This window comes from Megalops cyprinoides, chromosome 2, assembly GCF_013368585.1.
Source record: "Megalops cyprinoides isolate fMegCyp1 chromosome 2, fMegCyp1.pri, whole genome shotgun sequence".
Classification (NCBI taxonomy): domain Eukaryota; kingdom Metazoa; phylum Chordata; class Actinopteri; order Elopiformes; family Megalopidae; genus Megalops; species Megalops cyprinoides.
In genome coordinates this window covers 12,471,961-12,483,212 of record NC_050584.1, presented here as the reverse complement: position 1 = coordinate 12,483,212, position 11,252 = coordinate 12,471,961, and the positions used below count along the sequence as shown (strand labels likewise).

At 40.6% G+C, this 11,252-nt stretch overlaps 1 protein-coding gene across 1 annotated transcript; it reads right to left on the bottom strand.

The window, feature by feature from the left end:
• Nucleotides 1-5,796: 5,796 nt before the first annotated feature.
• LOC118796164 (glycogen synthase kinase 1-like) lies at nucleotides 5,797-9,705 on the bottom strand. Its single transcript, XM_036555013.1, has 6 exons — nucleotides 9,667-9,705; nucleotides 8,395-8,773; nucleotides 6,943-7,110; nucleotides 6,465-6,668; nucleotides 6,242-6,306; nucleotides 5,797-5,901 (listed from the first exon to the last, which is right to left on the bottom strand). Exons 1-6 carry the CDS (start codon nucleotides 9,703-9,705, stop codon nucleotides 5,797-5,799), a joined length of 960 nt encoding a protein of 319 aa, XP_036410906.1.
• Between the last annotated feature and the right edge of the window lie 1,547 nt (nucleotides 9,706-11,252).

The window sequence follows — 11,252 nt, the reverse complement described above, 5'->3', positions numbered from 1 at the left end:
GACTGCACATTAATGTCTCTGTGGTGAAGGGTTGGGCAGCTAGCTGTCCAAATCCCTGCTCACCAATTCTGCTAGCTACCCTGCTAGATAATTCTGTGTTCTGCCACTTCACTCAAAGTTAAACTATTGGCTAGGTAGCTAACCGCTTCTTTTGTTTTCAGCCTTGCTTTGCTTGTTGGCCATTCTTGTGGGTTTCAATCTAACTCACTGGCTAGGTTGTTAAATCAATAGCTAACCAATTAGCAATCTAGTTCCCCAGTTAGTTTGAGTGCTTTCTCACCAGAAAAGCAAGATATCTTGGAGTAATAAACTATAATTGTTGTTAGTATTATTACTGTGATTATTATTTTACAATAACCATATCAATCTTAACCTTATTGCTATTATCACTATCATATCATATTATTTCTTTTTTTTCCCCATATATGCAGGAAAACATTTTCTTGTTAATATTAATATTTCTTTCAATACTTCTGTCATTGTAAGAATAATAATCAATAGTACACATAATTCATAATCTATACAGTGAGTACTGAATCAGAGTGATAATACTGAAATTATATCTTACCAGAAGTTGATGTCTGACCAGATGATGATTGTCAGAAAGCATACAAATTCTGCTCAGATCTTTGGAGAACTCACTTAGAATAAGTCGTTTTCGCAAATGAATATGATAGCTTTAATCACAAATAAAAGGCCTTTATATATGAAAAAATAATTTAAAAAAAACAACTGCGTCACAATAATAAAGTGTAACATTATGATTTCGCGATTTTTCTGACGTCACAGGAGGTCACCTGCACTACCTTACTGGAATGCTTTGATTTTCATTTCTGAAAAAGGCCACGTGTTGAAAACATAGCTTTACATTACATGATATGGATTAACATTGATTTCATTTACATTCATGTATGCAAAGAACAAACGCCTGCACTGTTATATTCACAGCATACATTTTTAATACTTTTGCATTATTAATAGCTGCTTAGTGCAGGCACGGAGCGACTGCACTTGCTAGCCAATAGGTCTTGTATACTTGATCTGATCATGTTTAAAGGTAGATAAAAATTCGCAATGTTCTGGCTGGCTATAAAGGAACTTGGGCAGTAAGCAAGTTTTCTGGGAAGCGTCGGCAATCCAGAACCAACTCATTAATAATCAACGGAGCCATCTTTCTGTGACGTTGTATACCTTATGATTGCAATTCTCAGTTATCGGCAGTAGGCGAGTACCGGCCGTCTCAACATCGCAGGTGCGCCGTAGGCTACATTACTGTGGTTGTTATAGCTTAGATTTAAATGGGGCCTGTTAATAACGCACAGAGTGTAATTTTGAATAACTGCTGTTTTTATTAACACTTAACATTGAACGAAAATACAAAAGTGACAGAACAATCGTTTGCATATACAACGATCCTCACCAAAACCTTATAAAAAATATACCAAATTGTTTAAATTTGTTGTTTCGTGTTTGTTCCATTTCATTTCCAGTGTTTTAAATTGAAGATCTGGCCAAAACCCACCCACACACTGTGATAGGTTTTAACGATAGCCGCAGGCATGCTTAGCTCACGGAAGCAGGCGAGAGTATATCAGTGAATCCTGTGCGACATGGTCGGGTACCTCGCCCGGTATTAAAGATCATAGTTTAGACATCGCAGATGTGACAAATTAAGCTAGGTCAATTACTGTTTCAAACCATTTTATGCCCTTGCAAGTTACACGTGATTCCTTTGCGCTACATTTAAAGCTGACGCCGCAGCGGTGCAGCAGGTCACTAAGGCCAGGTTCACACTAAATGACTTTCAAAGTGGTCAGATCGCTGTACTGTTCACACTACACAACTTGCTGTCTTGTAATCGGGAATTTTGAAATCGTTGTGGTTTGCACAGTCAGTCATGTAGTATGCAAACCACAACGACTTCAGGATTCCCGATTACAAGACAGCAAATTGTGTAGTGTGAACAGTACAGCGATCTGACGACTTTGAAAGTCATGTAGTGTGAACCTGGCCTAAGATAACGGCTGTTAAACAAATCGATTGATGATATTATGACAATGAGACTTTACACTGAGATTTTTGTCGTTAAGGTTCTTAAATTGTACAACATGTAGGTAATACTGTGACAGTTTTGTGACCACGTAAAAATTGTTTGAACCTCAGGGACGTTGTATTGAATTTTGGAGTAGGTCCTGTAATTCATTTTCAGAATGTCAGTGGGCTATTACGTTGCCGTTTAACTGTTCATAAACAAATAGTCCATGATTCTTTAATCCCTGCGATATCAAGTAAGACTCATAATGACACTGACACTGTGATAAAATCCTACAAGTAGGATACATGCTATGCATAGGCCTACATCTCAGGAGCAGATTTTGCATCAGAGATGATAACATGGTGCCAACTTTAGGACATGGCACAATATGTAGGTTTTGACAGGACCAGGACCTCTGGACTCACCTCCATCCTACTCATTTTTTCAGAAACATTAGTTGCCTGAGGTGATTTTTATTTATTTTTTTCAAACTTTGTGTAACGGTTGTGGAATAGGTCTGTCTGGGAGTGAATTTCAAAACAAGGACATGCACAGGGTTAGCTTAAAGGTGCTTGCTTTTTTTTTGGTTGTAAAAGTTGGTTCTCCAAAGAATGTTCTTTGAAATTGTTTAGAACATATAAACGTACATTGTTGCTATGTGCATATGGTGGCTAGTCCTTGCCATGAAACAGTGCATCTCTTTTGGCCTTTTGGTGGTCTCCCTGATGAGTTTCCTCCTTGGATGGACAACCATCTTGGAGGGATGGCCTGATCTACGTAAGGTCCTGGTGGTGCCATATTCAATCCATTTCTCAATTATAGCTTTTACTGTGTTCCACGATTACATTTAAGGCCCTAGATATCTTTTTATAACCCTCTCCTGATCTGTACCTTTCAACAATTCGATCACGGAGATGTTTTGGTAGCTCCTTGTTGCCCATTGCTTACACTGGCATTCACTAAGAAACAAAGAATCCCGCTATGAAAACCTGCTGGTGCAGCTGATTTTATCATTAACTAAACAGAATTACTTCGTTTGGTCCCAGGTGAAGTAAATTAGCTTTGGGCGTGTTTTGGGTGGTGAATTGCTAGACCTGAGCACAATTACAAGTGCCATTATAAAATGATGGTAAACTTATGCAACCAAGGTGTTTTTAGTTTTTCTATTTTAAATTAAATATTCAGGAATGGGTTGCCTTTTCTTTGATGTTGTGGGGTAACTGTGTTTAAATGAAAATGTAATAAATAAATAAATAATGAAAAAATAAATTAAAAAAATCTTAATCTTAAATCTTTCATGTCAGGCCTCAAGGCAATAAAAATAAGCAATTTTTAAACGATGTGTAGTAGATCCTAGGTATACCGACGAATGATAGAACCTGTAAAGTGGGAATTAATCTTAAATTACAATTATTATTATTAATTTTATTAATAATAATAATATTATTATTATTATTATGGGTAACTAGCTAGGTAGTCATGCACCATGAAAAGCCATTTATTTAATAGCGAAGTAGCCAGCCAGTTATTTACACAAGTCGGAAAATAAATTTAATTTTCGATGTCCTATATGAAATTTGTTCCAATAAATGTACTCATCCACTTTAATTGTTCGGTTAGGTATTTTTTAGCTAACTAGCCTAACGTACATCCATATCAACTATATCATTTGATTCAGAGATTAGCAAAATGGAATTTCTTTCATGCACAATTAATGGAAATGTCTAAATAATCATAAATAATTCATTTTAATTAGCCAGCTTTATACTGTTGGAGTAACGTTGCCGTAACCTGAGTTCACCCGTGACGTGGCCAACGATAGCTAGCCATCTTTAACCGTCGCTGTGTTTAAATGCAAACGAACATTTCCATCACAACATCGTTATCAGTGTCAAGAGAGATGGCAGTTTAAAACAGTTTATTAATCTTATAAAGTTGCCTCGAAGTAGTAAACGTATTGCTCTTCTAAGTTCGTTTGAAAAACCAAGCTTGGCGTTCTTCGTGTTATTTGAATTATCTTGAATATTATTAACATAATGTAAAATTCAAAAATGTATAAAACATTCAACATTCTCATCTCAACAGGAGTTCGTGATGAAGATTAAGGAAGTTGGGGACGAAACCGTGACACATTTTTATTATTTATTTATTGATTGACATCATTGCCTTTTATACATTAAAATGTTTTACAATGAAGAATTATCTACTTAACCTTTTAAAACGCCTGTCTGCTATTTGTCCTATATAAAGTTTGATACCTCGCATACCCATAACAAAGTTAAAATCAGGCTCCCTTTTAATAGTTGAGAATCAAAGTTCTGCTCCAAATGCCTGAGGAAACCTGTGGAAGAAAATGGTTGCGGTGAGATTAGAAACATAATAATTTAACGTAGTCTCACTTAATAACCAACAACTCGTGAAGTTATCCCGATATGACAAGTTGCCTAGGGAGATTCGGCAACCAGTGGGCCTACACTGCGCACCATACAAGAAATTTTCATTAAATAATTGTAATTTTTTTTGAACAGTCACATACTATTATAATGTTAATAACATTAGTCTTGGTATGCTAACTAGCCAAAAGTTCAGTCTCAAATGTGATACGAGTGTGTCCTGTTCTGTATAGCCTAGCCGGCTGGCATGCTGTTTAGTTTGCTAGGAAGCCCACATAGACTGTCATACACATTTCTACTGTTAAATTTACAATATTGTAGAACAAGTACGATGATAAATTACAGCAACACACGCTCGCCATGCGTTGGAGCTGGGCTGGAGCTTCTATACACTCTAGCATGCTAATCTAATTATGACCAAGGAAAGCAGCAGTGTCAATACATGTAGCTAAGGTCTCCCTTACTAGCTAGCGGGTAAACAGCCCACGTACGCTACTTCAACTCAATTAGAAACCATAACATTATCTCTGTCCTTTTATCGTTTAGCTAAATAACCTAATTTAAGACAAACAGTTTAGTTCGCTGAACAGTGTTAACAAGGTTTTCCTAATCTGCCAGAGATTGGATTCCATGAGTTTGTTGCTATTGACGTTAATTACTCGGTTGTATGGCACACCGCTGGTTTCTACTCTCATTTGTGCGAGCTTGAATCAGACCCTGAATGAGAATTGTTATGAACACTAACTAGGTGGTAACTAGTTATGACACAGAAACACTACAACCAAAGCTTCACATTGAAGGAATGGTTTAACCAGTTAACGTTAGGTGGTGTAACTACTCTCATAAGCTAGCACGACTGTAGATACCATCTCCTGTTGCTACCCAGACACAAACTGGGATTCTCTTGCACAGTTACTATTCTCTCCTCACCGCTCCATTTTACCATTTTAACGCTAGCCAGCGATGAATTCCAGTCACTCATTCCATTCATTCATGCCAAGGCCAAATGACGTGCAAGATCTACAGTACCGTTATGCCTTAGAAATAGATTTCTGAATAAAGTATAGCTTCATTAAGATGGTGAATACTTGACATTAGCTGCTTAGTAATCCATGCTGTTGCTCTAAAACAACTTAGGTTAGTTATGAAGCACACAAAGATAGATGGCAAAACTGTCAGAAGGATTTATATGTGTATATATGAGTATTTCATACACTAAAAGAAAGTAATAATGGGATTCAAACTAAAATCTAATCAAATGAACAATGTAATGCTTCAAAAGGGAGAGATGCTGTTAGATCAAAGAGCAATTCACAAGTGATGACTTTATATAGAAACAGGGTAAGCGTGTTTAAAAGCTTACATCTGTTATGCTTCCACCACCTCTATTAAACTCATACAATCGTGCTGGAGTATCTTCTCCAGGACTGGTCTCTTGCTAGGATCCCTCTGCAAGCACCAGCAAATCAGGTTCTTACAACATACACCATGACAGGATTGGACAAGAGAGGACCGAAGGCTCAGAATCTGAGCCTTTTTTTTTTTTCTTTTAACACATGCTGTCTTCAACACTTCACCCTTCAACACTTTTTCCATTCTATTCTTCTTCATTCATCCTAACACCCACCCTCATGTGATAACCACTCCTTGGTTGTCAATGCTAATAGGATCAATAGAGTTGGCTGTCATAGTCTTAACCTCTAAACCACACTGTAGTGGTTGCACTGTGGACAGCCCTGCTTTGAATTGCAGATCAGCTGCAGTGATGTCCTCCTCTCTTTGGAATGGGGGAGTACCATGTACTAGGACATACAGCAGTACCCCTACGGACCACATGGTCACGGGACGACCCATAGTACTCCCCATCCTTCACCCACTCTGGGGTAGAATGGCCTCATGTCTGAGACAAAGACAGTGGATTTACATTTACAACTACTCATGATCTGCTACATTCAGTTACTGATTATTTTATTTTTAGTGAATTAAAATTCTAATGGAAAAAGGGCTTATGTGAACAGTGCATTGATGGCCCTAACCTGCACACTGCCTGTAGGCAGCTTCCTTGAGGAGATCTCCGCATCCAAAATCACTGAGTTTCACGTGGAAATCATCGGTCAGGATGAGGAGGTTCTTTGATGATTTAATGTCCCTGTGCAGGACACCCCTCTCGCGTGCCCTGTAGACCAGCAGCTTCTCCGTCTCCAGCCGATGGTATGGGCATCCTGGTGGTGCTCGCGGTCCTCCTCAGGAAGTTATGTAGGACACAGGTAGCCTTCACACAGGCATCCACGGTGGCAGGGCTGATCCCAGTGACTCCTCTGTACATACGCCACTGAGCTGTGAGAATACCAAAGGTATTTTCAACAATCAGCCTTGCCTGTGACAGCCTGTAGTTGAAAACTCTCTGCCTGCAAGAGAGGTTGGGTCCTGGAAAAGGCTGCATGAGGTCTCGACGGAGCGGAAATGCCTCATCTGCCACAAACACGTGTGGCTGTGGTCCCAAATGCTCTGCACCTGGCAGCAGAGCATCCTGTGGCAGGCCAAGGGTCCCATCTCGGAGTGCCTGGCCGAAGGTGGAGTTAGCCAGTGCACCACCAGTGCTTGTTCTCCCGTAGCTGCCCACATCTACCACTGCCAGGAGCACAACCGAGAAAGTCCCCTTGCAGTTGTAGAACAGGGACCCTGGGTTGTCAGGGGCCCTGTTCACCACGTTTCCCATCGATGGACCCAAGACAGTTGGGGAAGTTCCACCGATGGAGAAAGTCAGTGGTGGGGACTGGCATGAACTCAGACACCAAGGTGTCCCATATGACCCTGGCGACCTCACCAACAATTCCTGCCACGGTGCTAACTCCCACACGGTAGCTGAAAGTTATGGTACGGTAAGAATCACCAGTGGTCAAGAATCTGCAAAAAAAAAAAAAATTATAGTTAGGCAAAATGAACGAGCAAAAAACACAGCATTAAGCTATATTACCAAGTAAATAGCCATTAAACAAAGTAAATAGCCATTAAACACTTAAATAAATTTCCAGACCATTGAAAACACAAAACAAAATTTAAAGACCATTTAAAACACAGCAAAAAAAAAAAAAAAAATCATAAACTCACTAGACAAATTGCGAGGCACTCAGCCAGACAAACCGCGCCAATAGTTGGTATCCAACTATCTGGGCCCCACTTTTGACAGCGGGCTGTGAAACTGGCCCCTGTCCAGCCTGAAGTATGCCTGAAACTTGCCGTCATCCAGCGGCAACCCCTGCACCAGCCAGTGATATTCCCCGAGCTGTTGACGGGCCTGAAGAATCCGGTGAACCCACTGTGATGTCCGACGTCTTCGCCGCAGGTAAATCAATGCTGCACCAAATGCAACTAGGGTCCATAAGAAATTGGGCCCTACCTCCAACCGAGTGCAGTGAGTCGCAGGCCAGATGTGCAAACATCTAAGAGGATAGCAATTGCACTGTAGAAGTTGGGCAGCTGCTGTACATCCATTTCATTAAGTAAACTTAAAAAGAAACAGGTCTCCTCTCTTGACCAATGTTGCTGATTTAAACTGGCCATTATATGTCTAGCTGGGTTTGCGGTTTTTGTCTTCACAAAATTTTGACTTATATCGCTTCAAGGTTTTTCCATCATATAAAGTCGAATCAACCTCCCCCTTAATCCACCTCTAGTGAATGAATTAATTTAACGTGACGTTCGTTCTACATCGCTTTAATTCGTTTTCCACCAGCCTTGTCACAGTAACTTTGTGATGCGCATCAATTTCTAGCGAATTAAAATTCTAATGGAAAAAGGGCTTATATGAACAGTGCATTGATGGCCCTAAATGAGTGCTTTTAAACAGCCACAGCCTGTGGATTCTTTAACATTCTAGAGCAAGCAGATGAAGTACTCAAAGCATCGGAAGCTGAGAACTTGTTGACAGTCCTCACTCTCCCCCTTACTGATATAGATGCTAACCTGCAAACTGCCTGTAGGGGTCTTCTTTGAGGAGATCTCCACATCCAAAATCGATGAGTTTCACATGGAAATCATCGGTCTGGATGAGGAGGTTCTTTGATTTAATGTCCCGGTGCAGGACACCCCTCTCACGGCAGTGCAACGCCGCCTGCACCACCTGCCGCATGATGACCTGGGCCAGGCTCTCCTCCATGTAGCCCCCCAGCTGCTTGGTGAACTTGGACACGTCCAGGCAGGGGGATGGCAGCTCCAGAACCAGAATCACATACTCTGGCTCCTCAAACCAGTCCAGCAGCTGGATAACATGGGAGCAGGCAGGAGGGCGGCACACCAGCTCCATCAGGGCCACCTCCAGGGGGAGGGACTGGGACTCTCCAGGCTGTACATGACAGAGAGGGGGTTAAGATGGAGATCAGCTGAGAGGGAGTAAGCACAAAACTGAACTAAGAAAACAGGGTTTCCTTGCTCTATCATATAAAATCTTAATGTCTACAATAATTTGCAAGCTGATGATGAATCTTCCAATTCTATAGCAAATTTACAATATGTGTACTTACAATTGTCAGATGTCTTAGAACAGCTGGAGGTGACATAATTAAAGGCAGAAAGACACAAGGTAGAATTATGCAATAATTACCTGCAGAGAATATATCAGTTAATTGGTTCTAAAATAGAATCTCTGAACTTTAATAGAAATTCTTTTGTTCTTTCTATTTTCCTATATGTGGAAAGTTAGCCTGTAGTGTGTGAGAGGTACAGACAGGAGAGACGAAGCTCACCTTTTTCCCATCAGCTTTGCAGATTCCTGCATATACTGACCTACACCCTCCTTTTCCCAGCAAGCTTCCCACCGTATAAAGAGAGGCGAAGCTGGCTGCAGTACATAACTCAGGATTAAAAAGTCCTCTTCTTCTAAGGAACTGCTCCCAAAGGAGGGTCAAGGAACAACAAGTTCACATAAATTAACCTGAGGCCTGTTATTTTCAGTTACCAGTTTTCTGCAATCGATGAAGTTATTTTATTATACTGTGTATTAAACGTGTGATATATTCAGAACACATCAAAGAAATACGTTCTTGTTAAATTCAGAAAACGAGAAGTTGAGTTCAGAGTGATATTTTAACAAAAATATTATTCTTAAAATTTCTACCGAAATAACGACTGTCAAATTTAGCATTTTTCATATTACCAATAATCCCATTGACCCCTCAAGGAAATTCCATTGTTCTGTATTATATTGTATTTCCAACTATGACTGCAGTGATTTCTGACCTTTGCAGTGGGCAGAGGAGTGGGAGGGGCCTGGGCCATGGTTGGCTGAAAGAGAGGTGCCCTGCTTCTTCCTCTTCGCTGTATCCTCCTCCTCCTCACCACTCCTCCTGTGTTTGAGAGAGGGCTTTTCCCTCTCCGAGTTGATATTATTTACTCCCTCTCCGTGTGACCGAAGGGATCTCTTCCTGCCTTGCTTCTGAGGGCTCTGCAGTTGTCCTTTGCTATTTTCCTCAGTCTTAACGGGCTGTTCAGCTTGCTGCCCTGCCTGTCCAGTTCTGCCTGATGTTCTTTCCTCCCTGGCAGTACTCTTTATTTCTCTCTGTCCTAAGATGTGAGAAATGTATTTACAGGTTTCAAAAGCTACAGTTAAGCCCAAACTTCAAGTAAATGAATAGCTCATTACAGGCAGAAAACCCTTTTACTGATGTTCAATTCACTACAAAAGTTTGTAATATGGCACTAGATTTCATATGATTGATTAGTCTGCATGTGTGGCATGCAGAGTATTTTTATTTGGTGGATCTCTGACCTCTGCTGGGGATCCTGCTGCTTTGGGCAGAGGGAGTGGAAGGGCCTTCGACAGGGTTGGCCAAATGGGAGGAGACCTGCCTCTTCCTCTCTACATCATCCTCCTCATCACAACTTCTCCTACACCTTACACTTGGCCTTTCCCTCTCTTCCTCAGTACCACTCCCTGCCTCTCCATATGACTCTCTCGCTCTCTTCCTTCCTCTCCTCTGAGAGCTCTGCTGTTGTCTTTCCCTGTCTTTCTCCATCTTACTGGGTTGTTTTCCACACCCGGTCTGACTGATTCTGCTAAATGATTTTTCTTTCCTTTAAGTGTTCTCCATTTTCTCTTAATAAATAGTCCCACTCCGTTTCTAACCCTTGTCCTTAACATCCACAACTGCACATTATTGTCTCTATGGTGAAGGGTTGGGCAGCTAGCTGTCCAAATCCCTGCTCACCAATTCTGCTAGCTACCCTGCTAGATAATTCTGTGTTCTGCCAGTTCACTCAAAGGTAAACTGATGATTAGAGGTAGAAGTGAAATTCACTTAACCTGGAGTTCTTCAATGTAGCAGACTGTGTGGTCTACTAGGGTTACTTCACTAGAATTCTTTAACATACTATGAATAGCCAGTGTCTCTACCTTAGAACTGCAGCTCAATTTCTTTCTCACACACACTGTACTGTACTCGCATACAGGGGAGACTAGGGTCACTCTGTTATCATGAATATATAATCTGGGTCTATAAGTATTGAACATCCAAAGTATTTTCAGATAATAAAGCTCAATCGCCAAGGATATAAGATAGCATTTGTGTGTGAGATAATTTGCATAGTTTATTTATGGAAGTAAATTTGCAAAAAAAAAACACTGAAATTTGACATACCAGCCTCAGGTAGGGAGCTGCTCTGGGGTCCGGTGGTGATGCAAGGCTGTTTTCACCTGATCTGCCTGTTTGTTCTTTTTAAAAAAAAAAAAAAAAAAAGCCTGATATTTCTCCCTTTCTTATCATGATTGTTTTAATTGACCCTATGCAAAAATAAGACAGTCTATGGTTACATCTAAGCATCCAGTT